The sequence below is a fragment of the Rhinopithecus roxellana genome, chromosome 8, assembly GCF_007565055.1.
Source record: "Rhinopithecus roxellana isolate Shanxi Qingling chromosome 8, ASM756505v1, whole genome shotgun sequence".
NCBI lineage: Eukaryota > Metazoa > Chordata > Mammalia > Primates > Cercopithecidae > Rhinopithecus > Rhinopithecus roxellana.
Window position 1 is genome coordinate 109,789,569 of NC_044556.1, and position 19,946 is coordinate 109,809,514.

At 45.7% G+C, this 19,946-nt stretch overlaps 1 protein-coding gene across 1 annotated transcript in view; it reads left to right on the plus strand.

Annotated features, from left to right (window-relative positions):
* The window catches only part of KIF26B (kinesin family member 26B), a 555,398-nt gene that overhangs the window by 200,375 nt on the left and 335,077 nt on the right, over positions 1-19,946 (plus strand). Inside the window, exon 3 of the mRNA XM_030936739.1 lies at positions 1,607-2,140. Coding sequence (XP_030792599.1) covers positions 1,607-2,140 — 534 coding nt within the window. The remainder of the gene's footprint in view (positions 1-1,606; positions 2,141-19,946) is intronic.

A 19,946-nucleotide genomic window follows, 5' to 3' on the forward strand; every position in this document is an offset into this window, starting at 1 on the left:
CCAAGTAAATAAGCGACATTGTTCTCATTAAATCCATTTTCTGATTTCTTTTTCATATGGGCCTCTGAGCTAGATTTTTATTTTATATATAAACATTTTATAAACATATATTACATATATAATAATAATATATAGTATTTTATAAGGTTTTCTGTCTATGTTGCTCAGGCCTGTCTCAAACTTCTGGCCTCAAGGGATCCTTCAGCTTCAGCCTCCCAAGTAGCTGGGATTATGGGTGCCAGCCACCGCACCTGGCAAGATTATTTTTTTTAGAGACACGTCTCGCTCGGTTGCTCAGGCTGGAGTGCAGTGACGCTGTCCTAGCTCACTGCAGCCTCGGACTCCTGGGCTCAGGCAATTCTTCCACCTCAGGCTCCTGAGTAGCTGAGGCTGCAGGTGTGTGCCACAATGCCTGGCTAATTTTTAAATGTTTTATAAAGATGGGGTCTTACTATGTTGCCCAGGCTGGTCTTTGAACTCCTGGCCTCAAGCAGTCCTCCCACCTCAGCCTCCCTAAGTGCTTGGATTCTAGGCCTGAGCCACTGTGCCCAGCTGATATTTTGTAATAGTAGTTTTAGATGAAGTTTGAAGGGAAAGCCTATCTTGGACTGTTTTGCTTTAGTGGGTTAGAATATCAGATACCTGGATAGAGACATGGCCGGCTTCCCTAGGGCAAATAGTAAACATGAGTTAATCTACACAGGTTTGCTCGGCTACGGGCACAGGCTGGATCTCTGGGCCAGAATCTGTTTGGTTTGCTTCTGTTCCAGTGGTACTTAGCACACAGTGCTGATAAGGCCAAGGTTTTCTTAGAACAGAATCTCTGTTCGAGGTTGCAAGTTGCACTTCCATCTGCTACTAACTTCCTGTGGTAACAGGAGGCCAAGGGGCCTCAGTGCAGCGGTCCAGAGTTGCACTTACCCCGCATCATGCCTGGACAAATGTTTGTTCCTTCTAATTGAACACCTTGGGAGAGCCCAGGGATGGCTATCATTCTTTAGTGGACATAAGAATAAGAATGTTCTTGCCAGGCGCCGTGACTCACGCCTGTAATCCCAGCACTTTGGGAGGCCGAGGCGGGCGGATCACGAGGTCAGGAGGTCAAGACCATCCTGGCCAACACAGTGAAACCCCGTCTCTACTAAAAGTACAAAAAATTAGCTGGGAGTGGTGGTGGGTGCCTGTAGTCCCAGCTACTTGGGAGGCTGATTGAACCCAGAGGCAAAGGTTGCAGTGAGTCGAGATCGTGCCATTGCACTCCAGCCTGGGAGACAGGGCGAGACTCTGTCTCAAAACAAACAAACAAAAAAGTGTACTTGTTTGACCGGCCTGGTGAAGAAGATACTTAGAAGTCTGTTTTTTTTTTTTTTTTTTTTTTAACTTCTTTTTAAAAGTTTTCACTATAAAATTCTTAAATTTGTCAAATGTGTTTATCAAAAACAGAGGCTTTTCTGCCAATGTAGCTTCTCATTTCTGTTGAACGCCAATCAAACTATCAAACTCTTTGAGTACATCTAGGGCTTAACTCATAAGCCAGGTAACTGACTTGCTCTGAGCAGCCTTGGAGTTATAGAATCTCCCTTTCCTCTGCTTCTGTGTTCTCTAGGACCCTGCTTTCTCGGCTGTGATTCACGACAAACTCCAGGTCCCCAACACCATCCGGAAGGCATGGAATGACCGGGACAACCGCTGTGACATTTGCGCCACTCACCTGAACCAGCTGAAGCAGGAGGCCATCCAGATGGTGCTGGCCTTGGAGCAGGCAGCTGGCAGTGAGCACTACGACGCCTCGCCCGGCTCCCCACCACCGCTCTCCAACATCCCCACCCTGGTGGGGTCCCGGCACGTGGGTGGGCTCCAGCAGCCCAGGGACTGGGCCTATGTGCCTGCCCCCTATGCCACCTCCAACTACACAGGCTTTGTCAACAAGCACAGCAGCAAACCCAGCAGCCTTGGGGTCAGCAATGGGGCGGAAAAGAAGAGTGGATCCCCAACCCACCAGGCCAAGGTCAGCCTCCAGATGGCCACCAGTCCAAGCAATGGGAACATCCTCAATTCGGTGGCCATCCAGGCTCACCAGTACCTGGATGGCACCTGGTCCCTGTCGAGAACCAACGGGGTCACCCTGTACCCATACCAGGTAAGTAGCCTGTGTGAGCCAGGAAGAGCAGGGCTGGCTCGAGTCAAAGCAGAGAAGTGGGAGCACTTCCTTCCTCTGCCTCCTCCTGGGAACTCAAAGCCTAGTGTTTCCATGTGGCCCCCACAGAGTTCTCATCAAGGTGCCCCACCCAGACCTGCCTGCTTTGAGAGGGTGCTGCTGTATCCTCCAAAGCTTCCACACCTCCCCTTTCTCCACTCTTCAGTGTCTCCTTCCTGAGAGACCCTGCTGGTCCAGACGATGCCAGCAGCTTCCCAGCCAGCAGGTTTACCACATGGCATAGCCATGAAGAGGTAGGCCACAGAGATCCTTGGACTGGGGTCCAAGCCCCGACTTGTCCACTTATTAGCAGTGTGACTTGTCACAAGGGGTTTGCCCTGTCTTAGGCTCAAGTCCCTCATTTATAAATGGATGTGAGTCATGAAAATTAAATAAGGTAGTGTTTGCATGACATGTAGGCCAATATCTGCCATGTAGTAGGGGATCTTTGTTGTGCCTGTTAACAGAGAGTTTCGATATTAAGACAGATGAGTGAGAGGCTTTTGAATGAAGGATATTGCGAGTCCCAGGAATCATGGTTTTAAAGCAACCTGTGGAAATGCTGGACATTGCTAAGAATAGAATATACGAAGGAACAGTGATCCGTGTTGGCACTCTGCTTCCTTTGTCTGTACCTTCCAAAAGAGGTGTAGACGCCCTTCTTAACCTCTCCTCACTTGACAGACCCAAACTCTTTTCTACTTGCAACTCACCTTAAGAACTATTGGTACTGGGCTGCCAAAAGTGTTTTTTCCTTTTCAGTTATTTAAATTAGCACATGCCCCCAAGTTTCCCCATAGAAATAAAAAACAGGTCTTAAATCTCCCAAGGAATCTTTAAAGATGATCTCATTTTGCCTGGGTGAGTTTTCTGTTGGATGAGGACTGGATTTTTACTGTAAGTGGCCTCTTTATCCCCTGCATCAGTGGTGTGGGAAGCAGCAGAGAGCATTGACCATCACTGGAATGGAGAGGCGGCCACGGTCAAGGATGTATTAGTCAGAGAAGATAGTTGGTGTATAGAGCAAATGATCCTAGAGACCTCAGGTTATTTCTCACTTAGGACTGTGTCATAGTGGGTGTTTGGTGGGTGGCCTTCCGCTGCAACGTGAGGACTCAGATTTCTTCCCACCAAATGTGTCACCATCTTCCAGGGGCCTCAAGAGTCATTCACCAGACCTTCTGTAACCAGCTGGGAAATGAGGGGAGAGAGTGTGTGTGTGGAGGATCTCACAGGAGGATATGGGGCTCGGCTTTGTCTGGAAGGGATGTACATTGCTTACATCTTTATTCTGGGTGGATCACGAGGTCAGGAGATCGAGACCATCCTGGCTAACACAATGAAAGCCCATCTCTACTAAAAATGCAAAAAATTAGCCGGGCGTGGTGGCGGCGCCTCTAGTCCCAGCTACTCGGGAGGCTGAGGCAGAGGAATGGTGTGAACCCAGGAGGTGGAGCTTGCAGTGAGCCGAGATCACGCCACTGTACTCCAGCCTGGGCGACAAGAGCAAGACTCTGTCTCAAAAAAAAAAAAAGAACCTAATCTCTGCTGGGTGTGGTGGCTCACACTTGTAATCCCAGCACTTTGGGAGGCTGAGGTGGGTGGATTGCTTGAGCCCAGGAGTTGAAGACCAGCCTGGGCATCATAGAGAAAACTGGTCTTTATTAAAAATACAAACATTAGCCAAGTATGGTGGAATGTACCTGTAGTCTCAGCTACTTGGGAGGCTGAGATGGGAGAATTGCTTGAGCCCGGGAGGCAGAAGCTGCAGTGAGCTGAGATTGCACCATTGCACTCCAGCCTGGGTGACAGAGCAAGACTCTGAATCAGGAAAAAAGAAGAGTGAGTGAGAGAGAGAGAGAAACAGACAGACAGACAATTTAATCTCTTGACCCCACCTTCCCACTGGGGAAGCTGGGGAAGCCAGTCTACCCGTGAGACCAGGAGAAAAAGGAACAAGTTGAGTGAACACATAGCATAGTTTTGTTATGCTGGACGAGGTACAGGGAAACGTGAAGTGAGTTCAATGTGGCTGATAAAATTCCTGGTGACTTTTTCTAGAGTGTTTGAGAGTGTTCGTGTCTCTTGCTATCTTGAAAGAAAGGGGGAAGCACTGATCATTATCCTAAGACATTAGCATTCTTGGATTGTCGAACTTTTCACTTAACTGGGTGCTTTCTAATTTATAAAATCTAACATATACATGATTTCATTTAACCCCACAGTAGGCCTATGAGGTAGGTGGGGCAGGTGTTAGATCTTCCTTTTACAGGTAAGGAATATGCTGCTTAGCGAAATGGCCGCACAGCCAACGGCAGAACCAGCACCAGCTCTCCCCATGCCCAGGGAATGGCTTTGCCTACCACGGCTTCTTCCAACTTTCCTAGGCTACCCCAAAGTAAGCTGTCAACGTCTTTTCCAGATATGGTTCCTTTTCAGACCTGTGCCACAAAGAAAAGAACTCATTTTACCTGCAGGGGCCTCACGGCCCCTAGACTTTTGGATAGAATTTTCTGGGATGTGTATGTAAATATAATGAGGAAGCAGTGGCGTCCTGCGGGGCGCTGCATGGTCTAACCTTGGAAGTAACCATCTAGGGCAGGAACAGAGAAGGGCCTCTTTGCATCATGGGATGATTTGCTTTTTTTTTTGTTTGCAGTTTTAAAATATACCATTTAGAAAATTATAAAAAGTAACATGTTTGTTGTAAAACAAAATTTAAAATACATGAGAAAGTTTAAATAAGACTTTAGAAGTTGATGTCGCCCAGATGCAAATTATGTAACATTTGGGGATACTTCCTCCTTAGCATTTCATACACTTCCAATTTGTAAAATTGTGACCAGGTTCAATTCTGTGACCTGCGTTTCACTGAATCCATTGGGTACATTTCCCCATGCCATTACATGTTTCCCTAAAATATTATCTTTAGCAGTAGCGTATTTCATTATATGAATATTATCCACGCTATGGAGATGTCTTAATTTATTAGGTTGGTGCAAAAGTCCTTGCGGTTTCTGTCATTACTTTCAACGGCAAAGACCGCAATGACTTTTGCACCAACCTAATACCCAAATATCAATTCATTAGAATTTAGGTCTTTGCTACTATAAATAAAATGCTCAGGTGAACATCCTTTTACCCAGGCCATAGTTTCCACACATCCCTGGGTTGTGTGAGCCACATACTCATGTTACACAGACAACTCACATTTCACCTTCCAGGACTCCGAAGCTCTGGGTCACACGCACACTGGCTGTGCAGCCATTTCGCTAAGCATCAGGGGCCAGGTAGAAGACTCAGCGACTGTGCTAGGGCTGAGGATCGAGGACAGATGAGCATGAAACTGGTGCTTCCTATAAAATATTCAAAGTGAGATGAAAGTTTGTGTGTAAGGTGGAAACACTGAAGATGCCGCTTCAACGGCCGGTTAGGGATTATTTGTGCGTTTCTTTTATTTGTGCAATGATTCTTTTCCTCCTCTTTCTTCCCAAACTCAGATGAAAGATAATTTGCTGGACAAGTATTTATTAATCTCTAACCAAGTACCAGGCACTGTGCTAGGTGGTGGGTGGGGCTGCAGCTTTGGGCTGGAAACCCTGGTTCCTTTCCCAAGGTCCTCGCCGTGGGACAGAAGGCAGGTGAGTGCAGAGGTGAAGAGATGCCCCTCTGCTTTGGGGGCATGCAGACAGGCTCCTCATCCTGCCCGATATGGCAAAACCAGATACAACCAAGATTCACACAAGCCACCAGCTTGTGGTCGTCCTGGGTACGTTATGTTGCTTCTTTCCAACTCGAGAACAGACCAATTCATGCATTTCCCCTGAGTAATGAAGGGACCAGAGGAAATCTCTCTGGGATCAAGAGATTTGGTGCCTGGCTATGAATCCGCGTCCCCTGTGTTGTGACTGTGTCGTCCTGACGCCCCGGGGTGGGGGCTCTGGGTCTGGCCAGACTGAGTGTCTCCGGCTGCGGACATCTCCCTGCAGTAAATATTGTGCAGTTCGCAGTCTAGCCAGCTCGTCAGAGATGGTTGACTGCTCTGAAAGCTGACCTCATTTTTCCTGCTCACCCGTACTCCCACTTTCCTCTCCACAAAGCAGATGGCCTCTGGATCAGTGCCAGAGCCGTTCCCCAGGCAGAGAAGCATCTAGACCTTGTCACTACCACAGGCGCAACTCCACACCCGCAGAACCCGAGCCTCTAGAAAATGACTCTTCCCTTCTGCAATTTAGACGTAGCAAGGATGAAGACGACGCGGACAGGCCTTCCAGCAGTGAGCCTGGTGAAACCCGCGTCACACGGGTGATAGAATGATCCCTCGAATCCCTCAATCCCTGTGGCCCACACCACTGTGTCATAATCTCCAAAGGTTGTGGTAGGAAGATTCTCGATTCTCTTTTGATGTATCCTTCACGTTTCTAAAGTACCTCCAGAAAGACCAGGAACCTGTAAGCATCACAGATAAATAGGAATCGATCCAGAGAGATTTTAAAGAGTCATTTAGGAAGTACTGAGATGACATCAAAAACGTTGAACAAACCACAAAGATAATTCTCATGAAATATCTTAGACATTTGATTTAATAGAAGATTATAAGATGGGCTTTCAAAGAAAGACTTTCTTCTGTTCATCTGCAGACATTTAATGCCTAATCTATACACACAGAGAAAGCAGAAAATTCTCTAGCACAGGGGTCCGCAGACCCCAGGCCACAGATTGATGTGACTCTGTGGCCTGTTAAGGAGCCAGCCGCAGAGCAGGAGGTGAGTGGCGGGTGGGTGGGCATTACCTCCTGAGCTCCATCCCCTGTCAGAGCAGCAGTGCCATTAGGTTCTCCTAGGAGTGGAAACCCTATTGTGAACTGTGCACGTGAGGGATCTAGGGTGCATGCTCCTTACGAGAATCTAATGCCTGATGATCTGAGGTGGAGCAGTTTTATCCCATTTCCGCCCCCTATTTGTCTTCCATGAAGCCGGTCCCTGGTGTCGAAAAGGCTGGAAGAATCTTTAGTCTAGTGCTCCAGAATCTTCATCCTTTTTCTTCCAACTTTTATTTCCAGTTTGGGGGTACATGTGCAGGTTTGTTACGTGGGTAAATTGTGTGTCACTGGGGTTTGGTGTACAGATGATTTTGTCACCCAGGTAGCGAGCATAGTGTTTGAGAGGTGGTTTTCTGGTCCTCACCCGCCTCCCACCCTCCACCCCCAAGTAGGCCTGGTGTTGGTTGTTCCCTGTCTTTGCAGCCATGTGTTACAGCCTTCATTTGACCACATGAAATTGTGACTTTGAAAGGATGTGTCTAGAGTAGTTCCTTATAATCAACTACAGATTAGTTACCTCTTTTTGAATGGCAGCTGCTTTTGCCTGATCAGCATTTATTATAGTCAATAACTGCAGGGAAGACTGTACACACAGAATTAGAGGATGTTGGTGATGTTGGTGTTAGAATGCACCTCTGTAGGATGGTAACTGGCTTTTGCACCATGGTAGGAGATTTGGAGACAGAGTCTTATCTAGTTCAAGCCCATAGTTCCACCAAGTATTAAACCAGTTTAGTAGCTTGACATCTTAGTCTATTTCCTTACCTATTAAATTCCTGCCCCACAGGGTGATTATAGGGAACAATTAAGAAGAAGGTGTGAAAATATTTTGTGAACTATAAAGCAGGAATACCAGTGTAAATTATCTATTTCAACCCTTTCATTTGCCAGAAGAGAAACCTGAGGCTGAGAGATTTGAAGCTTCTTGTGTTCAGAGTTTTCTAAATCCCAGCTGAATCTCTTTGACTAGATCACACACTCTTGGACAACAGGGACTCATTTTATTCTCATGCCCTTCACAGCAGCTAACATGAAAATGTGGTTCTTTATTAGAGACAGCTCCTATCTCAGGGGAGCACTACAATTACTTTCTATGACTGACCCTAGTTTAGGAAAGAATTCCAGGCCAAAGGCCTATCTAGAACCCGAGGATTTTGGTGGAAACCACCAGTCATTCGATTCCAAGCTAATCTTTAACCTGAAGTATCTTAATGATACTTAGTAAATCCTTAGATTCAATGAAAAGAACCTAGCTGGCATTTTGATGCCACACTCAATATAGGGGCATTTGAAAGGATAGAAGGACTTTATTTCATAGGACTTCACTCAATTGAACTTGTCAAGAAAATTCAGAAGGTATTAGATTAATATACAAGTAATAAATCCGTCACGGACCGTTGATAGAATGAAGGTCATCCCTGTGCATTCCTTGCGTTGGAGGAAAATGCTCTCAATACAATTTTTCCTGCATTCTCTGAAAACATCCATTGGAATCAACATGAGAGATAATGCTGGACTGAACTCTGGCTGAAGTCATTATGAGGTAGTCTCTATTACAGCTTTAGGAATGATCATGCCTATGAAACATAGCCATTCCTGGAATTTATATTTTAAGTTATGAGCACAGTCTGGGCACGGTGGCTCATGCCTGTAATTTCAGCACTTTGGGAGGCCAAGGTGAGAACTGCTTGAGGCCAGGAGTTAGAGACCAGCCTAGACAACGTAGTAAAACCCCATCTCTACAGAGAAATAAAAAATGAGCCAGGCGCGGTGGCATGCCTGTAGTCCCAGTTACTCAGGAGGGTGAGGCAAGAAGATTCCTGGAGCCCAGGAGTTCCAGGCTGCAGTAAGATGTGATTGTACCACTGCCTATAACCTGGGTGACAGAGTGAGACCCAAGACCCTATCTAAAAAAAAAAAAAAGAAAGAAAGAAAGATATGGGCACAAAAGGATGTAAAAGCAGCACCAACCTCAAAATATATCAAGGTTTGCTAAACTGGCAGGACCTCTGCAGTGCATAGCACTTGCTCCTCCGAGATCAGAAGCCCTGTGGGAGCTTGGTGCTAGCGGACTTCCGAGCGCCCCTGTAGGAGGAAGGTGAGGCTCTGTGAGGCCCACCAAGTGCTGTTGTACTCAGAGGCTTTGCTTATAGCAGCTTCATGGAAAGCAGAAGCATGTTTTCTAGTATGGCTGATGTCGGGAGATGAGATATACACATGCTCTTCCCGGCTGAACCACTTTTCAAGAAGGCACAGGGGTGGCTGTTTCCAGCAGGTCAGGAGTGGAGGATTCTCACCCATGTTCTTCCCAGCTCTCGAGGGCTCATTCAACCACTCATGCCCTGAAATATGCAGCGCACCCCTTCTTGGGCCAGCACTGGGGTCACTTGCTTCCCTCTTGCTGCTGCTTCTGCCCAGCCAGGCAATAGTGTAAGATGCCACGATTAGACAAACTATGACGTGGAAGAGATTCTGAAGACCATGGGTTTTGTTTTCTCCTGTTTATAGATGGTCAAAGGGATATTCGGTGATGTATCTTTATACTTTTTGACAAATCGTGAACACAGGAAAAAGAATCAGTTTGTATATTCGGTCATGGACAGACATTTCTCAAGGCTAGAGTGTTCAGGGTAAAATTCCAAAAGGGTAGTCACATCTTATGAATATGGATGGGGCCGTGGTCTGAAGGGAGCACCCAGACTTCATTGGGAAAATTCAAAAATACGTTCAATCTGGGCATTTGCTTGGTGTGGTAGACTGAAGAGGGGCCCCCCCAATGATGCCCACACCCTAATCCCCATGATTTGTGGACGTGTTACGTTACACAGTACAAGGGCCTTTGCAGATGTGATTCAGTTAAGGATCTGGAGATGGGGGGTCATTTAATTTAATTTAATTTTTTTTTTTTTTTGAGACGGAGTCTCGCTCTGCCACCCAGGCTGGAGTGCAATGGCACAATCTCAGCTCACTGCAACTTCCACCTCCCAGGTTCAAGCGATTCTCCTGCCTCAGCCTTGGGATTACAGGCATGGACCACCATGTCTGGCTAATTTTTGTATTTTTAGTAGAGGTGGGGTTTCACCATGTTGTCCAGGCTGGTCTCAAACTCCTGAGCTCAAGTGATCTGCCTGCCTCAGCTTCCCAAAGTGCTGGGATTATAGGCGTGAGTCACCACATCTGGCCAAGGAGATCATTTTAGACTATCTGGGTGGACTCAATGTAATTACAAAGATCCTTAAAGAGGGAGGCAGGAGGATCAGAACCAGAGAGAGGAGATGGAAGGACAGAAGCAGAGGTCAGAGAGGAGAGAGATACAAATCTGTTGGCTTTGATGATGGAAGAAGCAGCCTCTGGAAGCTGGGTACGGCAAGGGTCTGATTCTCCCCTAGAGCCTCCAGAAGAACCCTGCAGGGCCATTCTTGAGTTCCAGTCTCCAGAACTTTAAGAGGATACGTTTATGTTGTTTGAAGCTGCTCAAGCTGTGCTATTTTGCTTCAGCAGCAATAGGAGGCTATTACACCTGGTGGGCCTTTGGCTAACCGAAAAGCTTGGTAAGGAGAAGCGGGATGGGGTCTACAGACCAAGGAGTCCCTGCAGAAACCTGCAGGACAGCCAAGAACGTGGGCTTTTCATCTCACACAACAAACCCCATTACCCTGCGGATCGGCCGGTCCATGCACAAGTCAGATTCTTTCATTTGGGTGCCTCCACAGAATGAGAGGTTACTCATACTGCACCGCTGGTTTTCGATTGTCTCAGATTTCCCTATTGTTATAGAATCGTAATAACAAGCACACCACAGCCACTCTCCATTGGTAGCTAGTAATTACAATTACGTAAGTCTCATACTGTTGAAACTGCAGAAATCATTCCAAGCTGGGGGTGGGAGGGATGGAAGGAACTGGAGGGGAAGGAGAGACTTCACTGAATTTTGTGTAGAAGGAAGTTCATCTTGGCTAGAGGGCCTTTTATTCTGATACAAGGAGGTTTCACGGAACTGCCCTGGCAGTAATTCTTACCTCATCTGGTAAAAATCTTCATAATGCATGCACTTGGATGCACTTGGGAAGTTGTAGAGCAGCATGTGAGTGTGTGCTGGTATCGCATTTTATCTGGTAGGCAGAAGACAGTCAATGGGGATTTCGGAGCAGGGGAAGGGGAAGATTTCTTTGCCTGAAAGCAGGAATTCTCAAAGCAGGAATTCTCAAAACTAGAATTACTTGTGAGATTAAAAAAAAAAAAAAATCCTAATGCCTAAGCCACACCCCAGACAATTTAAATGATAATATCTGCAGGTGGGACCCAGACCTTGGTTTGAACTTGGCCAAGGCCAGGAACCACAGCGTTAAGAAAGAATTTATCTGGCGCTGGCACAATAGGTACAGGGAAGAGGACAGTGAATGTATGTGCATAGATGAGTGATAGGCTGAGAGACAGGTGTTTGTTTCTTACGGCTGCCATCACAATTTACTACTAACTATGTGGCTTTATTTTTTTATTTTTTGAGACTGAGTCTTGCTCTGTCGCCCAAGCTGGAGTGCAGTGGCACAGTCTTGGCTCACTGCAACCTCCGCCTCCTAGGTTGAAGTGATTCTCCTGCCTCAGACTCCTGAGTAGCTGGGATTACAGGTGCATGCCACCACACCCAGCTAATTTTTGTACTTTTAGTAGAAAAATTGTCCAGTAGGCTCTCATCTCAATCCTTAACTATTGTATGGGTGCAAAAGCAATTGTGGGTTTTGCCATTACAAATAATAGCAATCTCTGCAATTACTTTTGCACCTATCTAATAATTACATCTGCAAAGACCCTGTTTCCAAATAAGGTCACATTCTAAATAGACAGACAGACAGATAGATAACTAGCTAGCTAGATAAGACAGATAAATAAAAAGAAGAAAAGTGAAGTTGGAGTGCAGAGGTGAAAGGTATATGTGGGCTTTTCCTTGCTGAACCGCTTCTGAAGAAGGAGCAGATGCAGCGTCCACTGGCCGGTCAGCAGTGGGGGATTCCCGTTCACGTTCTTTGCTTGGAGGAAAAAAGGGTACCAGTGGAAAAGATAAAACCAGGCCAAGGAGAGAGAGGGAGGGACGTGTCATATCTACATACATCCTTATACTGGAGGGGAGCCTCTCAAGAGCCAGACAAAATGAAAAAATACTCAGGGACAAAGTCAGTGATCAACCTATACACATGGGCTTCTCGTAGAATAACAGCCTCCTCTTCTGAACTCACAGAATACCTTATAAGTCATCTGTCCTTTCACAACCACAGGCATAAACGTAAACAGCACGTCTTGGGCCATCATCTGAGAGTAGATGAATTGAAGTTGTGAGCCCCATCGGACTGATGCGGGGGGAGCCTTGTTCCTTGTCTACTGACCAAGCTGATCATTTGGTCTGTATTTTTTGTTTTTATCTGTAGTAACATTTCGAGGCTCCAAACACAGGCTAGAAAGAGTTGGTGAGATGCTGTGTGCCTTCAAGGGGAATTTCTTAGTTACTGTTAATAGTTACCACCCCTCCCCCTTTTTGATGTGGGTGGGAGGGGTTAGGTGGGGAGGGTGGCTGGAATGTGGCTATTATCACCCAAGCAAGGGAGGAGTTATTTTCCCCTCCCAGGCAAAGCTTGGGTCAAGGGCAGAGCTGAGCGTTGCTGCACAGGGGGTGAAACAGGTGAGAGAGAAGATCGCCTAGATGTAGATGCCTTTCACAGTTACCTTGTGGAGGGCTGCCCACATCCTTTCTCACCCAGCCACCCTCCCAGACCTTGTTTCCTCAGGCTGAATTCTCAGTTTCCTATGGGTTGAAGAAAAGAGCCAGGGAGTATCCAGGCTCCAGAGTGAGCTGGCCAAGGGGAAAACAACAGCTACTGCTCTTTTTCATTTTAACGACAAATAAAACAGATCGTTTTAGAAACTCAGAGGCCGATAGTCATCCATGATTTTATCCACGTCTCACACAACGAGAGGTTGGGGTCATGCTGGAGTTGCTGCTCATGCGCCAGAAATAAAACCCCAGCTTCCTTGCTGACTGTGTGACCTCCAGCGGGCTTCTTAACTGCTATGTGCCTGAATTTTCTCCTCTGCAGAGTGGGAACTTCCAGAGCTGTTAGGGGGTCATGTGAGAGGGTGTGAGTTGCACACTTAGCACTGTGCGTGACACGTGGCAACTTCTCCGTTAAGTTCGTTGAACTTTGAGTGCCATTTTCTTTTACTCAACTCGAGTTCCCGTGACGCAGATTAAATGGAATCAGGACCCTCGTTTCCATTGTGAGAGCCAGTGGTAGATGAGAAAACATCACCAATTCCATAAAGTGAGTATCAAGCGCATAAAATCAATGTTATCCTGCACCTCCGGAAACGTTCCCTCCACGTATTTGCCAAAAAATCCACTTTCCATATGCACATCACATCTCATGTGAGAATGCCGCATTTTAAATAGACGTGATCTCGTTTTATCATTAGTGAATTAACAAAATACTGAAAGGCTCATTGACCAGCTTTCCCCCGTGTTTGGGGACCTTTCTAAGGGAGGAGAGAAAGCAGCAAATAGATTCGAATCATTTAGAATTTTACAGTGTAGTGGAGAGGTCACATTTAAAATCACCCAAACAGGTCAAACTTTATTATTTTGGAATTCATTTGAAATATCAAGTAATTCAGTCCTAGTTTATGATCCTTTTTTTTTTTTTTTTTGGTTTGTGATTCTTATTGAACTCTTTGAAACACAGGACTCAGCCCTTTCATTCTTGGTTTCCTTATTTATATGCTTATGGTATACTATTAATACATTTGCTTTCTTATTCTTTTATGTATTTATAAAATATAAACATTTCTTGGCTGGGCGGGGTGGCTCACTCCCGTAATCCCAGCACTTTGGGAGGGCGAGGTGGGCAGATCACAAGGTCAGGAGATCGAGACCATCCTGTGAATGGTGAAACCCTGTCTCTACTAAAAATACAAAAAATTAGCCAGGTGTGGTGGCGGGCGCCTGTAGTCCCAGCTACTCGGGGGGCTGAGGCAGGAGAATGGCGTGAACCCAGGAAGCGGAGCTTGCAGTGAGCCGAGATTGCACCACTGCACTCCAGCCTGGGTGACAAGAGTGTGACTCCGAATAAAAATAAATAAATAAAATAAAATAAAATAAAATAAATACAAATAAACCTTTCTTTTAAAATTATATAATTTGCAAGTTTTGATAAATTGGAAAATTGAAATGTCCTCGGCTGGGCGCGGTGGCTCACATCTGTAATCCTAGCACTTTGGGAGGCTGAGATGGGTGGATCACCTGAGGGCAGGAATTCAAGACCAGCCTCGCTAAGATGCTGAAACCCTGTCTCTACTAAAAACACAAAAATTAGCTGGGCGTGGTGGCATGCACCTGTCATCCCAGCTACTCGGGAGGCTGAGGCAGGAGAATCACTTAAACCTGGGCGGGGCGGCAGAGGTTGCTGTGAGCCGAGATTGCACCACTGCACTCCAGCCTAGGCAACAGAGCAAGACTCCGTCTTAAAGAAAAAAAAAAAAAAGTCCTCACCTACCCCACCCCAGACATACACCTAATTCATTTGTAATTGAGATTTTACTGTGCTAACAGTCTTTAGTGTGATGAATTAGCATGCCTCTATCTTATAGAGGTATTTGTGAGGATTAATGAGTCATATATTTCATATGCTTAAGTCACGCCGAGGGAGTCATTTAGGTGTTTAGAAGCATATTAGTCACGACTTTTGGGACTCTGGAGACTTGGTCCATTTCTGCTGCACTACTGGCCCCGAGGAGTTAACATATCCCTCTGTTGCTCATCTGAGAGCCTGGGCATGACCGAGACACTGGAGAGAAAAACAGATTCCATATGAAAAGCAAAGACAGCAACAGCCGCGTCTGTATAGAAGGCTGTGACTGGGAGTTGTCTAATTAGATGACTCATCTGAGCCAGCCTGATGGTTTCCATCACCTTCACTAGGCTGCTCCCCACCATCCATTAGGCTACGAGGCACTGCATCGCTGGGAAGGTTGACCCCACCCGCTTGTTCACGACGTGCTCCCTTTTGGTTCAAGCAAACAAACACGGTCGGAAGCAAGACTAGAAGGCAGCCCTCAGGAATTACAAATGGCAAAACTGAGGCCCAGGCCTGTCAGGTGACCTGTGCCAGGTCACATGGCTAGGAAGTGACAGCAATGGGAGTCAAACACAGGTCTCCCGTGCACCTGCCCCTGCCCCAGCCCCTCTCTGGAGGGAAGGGCACCCATTCCTCAGAGGTCAGATTTGCAGGCCTCCTGGAGAGGGTCACCCACCACACACACTCCTGACGTGACTCCTTTGGGGGCAATTTGGGGAGCCTAGGACTTCCAAGCCAGGGTTTCATGTCTTATTCCTCTGCACAGCAGTATAGAACTCAATGCACTGTGTTGTATCCCTGGGAGGTGGGGAGGTTGGTGGGGTTAAAACCGAAAGACAGATAGGTCAAAAAATGGGGAAAAAAAAGGCTGTGTGGGCAAATGCTGCCATCTAGTGAGACATGCTTTGGCCAACCTCAGAAGCCAAATGGCCCTGGTAGAACCCCGCCATGAAGTATTTCAATGTCCTAAGCTTCATAAAGGAGACAGGGCCATCTCCCTGTCAGTAACGTGGTCTTTAACAGAGTAGTGAAGGGTTAAATTTGGTGCCCCAACATCTCTCCTTCAGCAAGGACCCGTGGCTGAACAGGTCTTCCATGAGAATGGAGCTCGGTTTCAGCCTGGTAGAAAGACCACACAGATCTGCATGTCAATTCTGGCTCACCTACTGATGGGCTGAGGAATGTTTGTTGTTGTTGTTGTCGTTGTTGTTTTAATTGTGGTAAAATATGCCTCATACAAAAAATGTGTCATTTGAATCGTGTTTAAGTGAGCAGTTCATCAAGCTTGTCCCGCCCACAGCCTGCAGGCTACGTGAGGCCCAGGATGGCTTTGAATGCAGCCCAACACAAGTTCGTGACTTTTCTTAAAACATGACGAGATGTTTTTGGTGATTTCTTTTTGTGTTTTAACTCATCAGCTGTCATTAGTGTCAGTGTTTTTTAAGTGTGGCCTAAGACAGTTCTTCTCCCAGTGTGGCCCAGGGAAGCCCAAAGATTGGACACCCCTGAGTCTTCCATGGCGTTAGGTACATTGTACGTTCGCGTGACTGCAGCCGTCACCACCATCCACCTCCAGAACGCTCTGCATCTCCCCAGACTGAAACTCCTCACCTTTCAACACTCACTGCCCATTCTCCCTCCCACCAGCCCCTGGCAACCACCTTTCCACTTTGTCTCCATGAATCCGACTGCTCCATGTACCTCATATAAGTGGGATCATGCAGAGCTTCTCCTTTGGTTAATGGCCCGTTGCACTTGGCATAATGTCCTCAAGTTTCATCCGTATTGTGTCGTATGTCAGAATTTCCTTCCTTTTAAAGGCTGAATGGTATGCTGGTGTATGTCCATACCACAGTTTGTTTATCCATTAATGTGTCAACATTGAGTTGCTTCCACCTCTTGGTTCTTGTGAAGAAATTCTGCTGTGAACATGGGTATACGCATGTTTCTTTGAGACCTTGCTTTCAATTCTTTTGGATATATCCAGAAGTAGAACCGCTAGGTCACATGGTGGTTCTCTTTTTAATTTGTTGAGGAACTGCCATACTGTTTTCCATAGTAGCGGCCCCATTTTATACTCCCACCAAGAATGCATATGGGTTCCAGTTTCTCTATATCCTCCCCAATACTTTTTTCCTCTTCACAGTAGCCATCCTAACGGGTGTGAGGTGGCATCTCATTGTGGTTTGGATCTGCGTTTCCCTCATTATTAGTGATGCTGAACATCTTTTCATGACTCTTGGCCATTGGTAAGCTGAGTAATATTTGGTAAATTACTTGATCACTCAAAGCCTCGATTTCCTCTTCTACAGAATGGGGATAGTATCTATCCCCTAGTATAGTATCTATGGCCTAAGATTGCTGTGAAGGTTAAGTTCATTATTCTAAAAGAAATAAATTGTTTTTAGTTCTGTGCACTAAGCACAGGGGTGTGTGTGTGTGTGTGTGTGTGTGGGTGGGTGTTTTGTTTTTTGTTTTGTTTTGTTTTTGAGATGGAGTTTTGCTCTTGTTGCCCAGGCTGCAGTGCAATGGTGCAATCTCGGCTCACCACCTCCGCCTCCTGGGTTCAAGCATTCTCCTGCCTCAGTCTCCCGAGTAGCTGGAATTACAGGCATGCGCCACCACGCCCGGCTAATTTTGTATTTTTAGTAGAGACGGGGCTTCTCCATGTTGGTCAAGCTGGTCTCGAGCTCCCGACCTCAGGTGATCCGCCCGCCTTGGCCTCCCAAAGTGCTGGGATTACAGGCGTGAGCCACTGTGCCTGGCTAGCACTGGTTTTAAATTATATATGTATATTCTATATTTTATATATAAAAATTATTTTATATATGTCACACATTTTACTAAATATATACTTATATATTTCTATGTAATTTATATATAATTTTTAATAAATGGAATATATATTTTATATATATACACACACACACACATATAGAGAGAGAGAGAGAGAGAGAGAGAAATAGAGAGAGAGAGAGAGAGAGAGGCAGAATCTGACCTGAGAAGCTCTATGAAGTCAACCTGCACAGATTACTCACAGAGCATGGCTCTCTGCTTATTGCAGCCCGAAGACAACACATTTAAAGGTGAGGCAGACATACCTAAAATAATTAACATGCCCCTGAAAAAGTGGTGGAATGGGTGAATTTGGAAAACCAAGGCACCCCTCATGTCTGAACACGGTATCCGTCTGTTTTTTAGCAGTGATCTCACGATGAATATCCTGAACATAGCCTTCGTGCAGGGCCCACTCTGCAGCTTAGAGATTCATTCCCAGCCTACTTCAAAGGCAGCTGAGACTGTGTATTGGAGTTTCTGTTCAAGACAACGATTTCTTCTTTTCCTCTGAAGACAGACTGTACTTTCTCATGTAAATAGCCTTTTTGATAGAAGGCAGGTGCTTCCAGGGATTAACTGCTGCTATTAGGCTAGGTGGCCCACTCTCTCCAAACACTCTGTTCAAACGGCCAGTGCTTCATCATACTTTATGAAACTGGCAACTTAGAAGCAGCAGCCACTTTGTTGAGTTCATTAGGAGGTAAGAGAAGGATCGGTACGGAGAAATGAAAGTTCTTGCACACAAATAACGAGTAGAAAAGATGAATGGTGGTTGCCGGTGCTTTCTGAACAAAATGAGGGCAAGGGGTGCTGTCCACTAACAAGTGTCATTTAGAGCCTTTATTCTTCTAGAAAAAGGGCTGCCGATCTCTCCACTGAGAAGGTGATTTGCCGACTCGTTACTGAACGTGTGCCTGGGTTGCTAAAACTCGCAGTAAGTGTATCAGCTGTTGACATGGCCTTCCCTTGGGGAAAACTGTGCAGACAACAAAGAGAGTACAAAACACGAAAATCTTCATTCCGTTCCCTCTTCTACCGCTTTCAGTATGACCTTGGGCAGGTTTTCCGCCTGCACAGAGAAAAGCTGAAGTCCCACGCTGCTCCTGGTTTTCTCAGCCTTGGGCAGATGCCCTGGCCGTGTGCTCCGGCTTACGAGGCTGCTTTTCTCTCCAAAGTTACCACGCCCACGGTCTCTCAGCTTTGGGGGCCGTCTGTGAATATCACTAACTTACTACTGCAGTAACAAAAATAATAAATGTAGCTACCACTCGGGTACTTACCCTATGCCAGGCACTGTGCTGAGGGCTTTGTGTGTTTTAATGCATTCAAGCTTCATAACATTCCTATGAAGTAAGTATATTATTCCCATTTTAATTAGTTAGTTAATTAACTCATCAAGACAGGATCTTTTTCTGTTGCCCAGCTGGATACTGTGGTGCGATGGCGGCTCACTGCCATCTCGAACTCCTGGGCTCAAGGGGTCCTCCCTCTTTTACCTCCCGCAGTGCTGGATTACAAGCTTGAGCCACCATGCCTGGCCCATTCTCATTTTAACGATAAGGAAAATGAGGTACAAGTTGATAGAAATAGACAATACCTTACCACCGGCATGGAGGAATCACATATTTATGGAGTCCTAAACATGTAATCCACAACGGTTTTATTGAGCATTTACTTTGTTATTGGTTGAAATTAAGAAGACTGGTAAATACCATGAGCTAATAAAGCGTTTTATGTTCGTGGTAAACTTGTTTAGGGGACCTGGTTTTGTCTGCCTCGAGACGGTAAGGATGTATGTGTCGGTTTAGGTAAGAATATGTATTTGGTTTTGGACTCTGCTCATGTTAAGTTTTGTAGTCCTCAGCCTGAATTCACCTCACGTCTCCCCACACATCTTACGTCTTTTTTCTTTCGTCTTTTTGCGTTAAATTACAGCATCACCTGTTGATCATTCTATGACCTAATCATCTAGATTGCACATTATTCATACTTTTCCCCTCACCTCACCCCTCTTTTGGATTTTATTCATTTATTTGCATCTCTGAGAATAGGTGGGCAACAGAAATAAAAGGATTCGGTGAAAATCAGTTCATTCTGTCATTTATTAGCAACTTACCCAACAGGTTTGGCAGAAAAGAAAATGGGAACTAAAATAGAGTATTAAAAAGAAAGCCACTTATTTGAACATTGCAAATCTTTCTACCTCTTCTAAGTAGAAATTAATTAGCTCCTAACAGCTAACTAATAGACTAAGTGGAAAATAGACCAGTGCAACATTTGAGGTTAATTGGTACAAATATATTGATTACAGTAACTAGTCATTAAATGTTTTATAAGGTATATATGCTGCTAGCGTAATCTCTCTGTGGACATCATCTACTGAGTGTGCGGATGCCATAAACACGTCATGCTTAGAACCACTCATTTAATACAAATCAAAACCACAATGAGATACCATCTCACACCA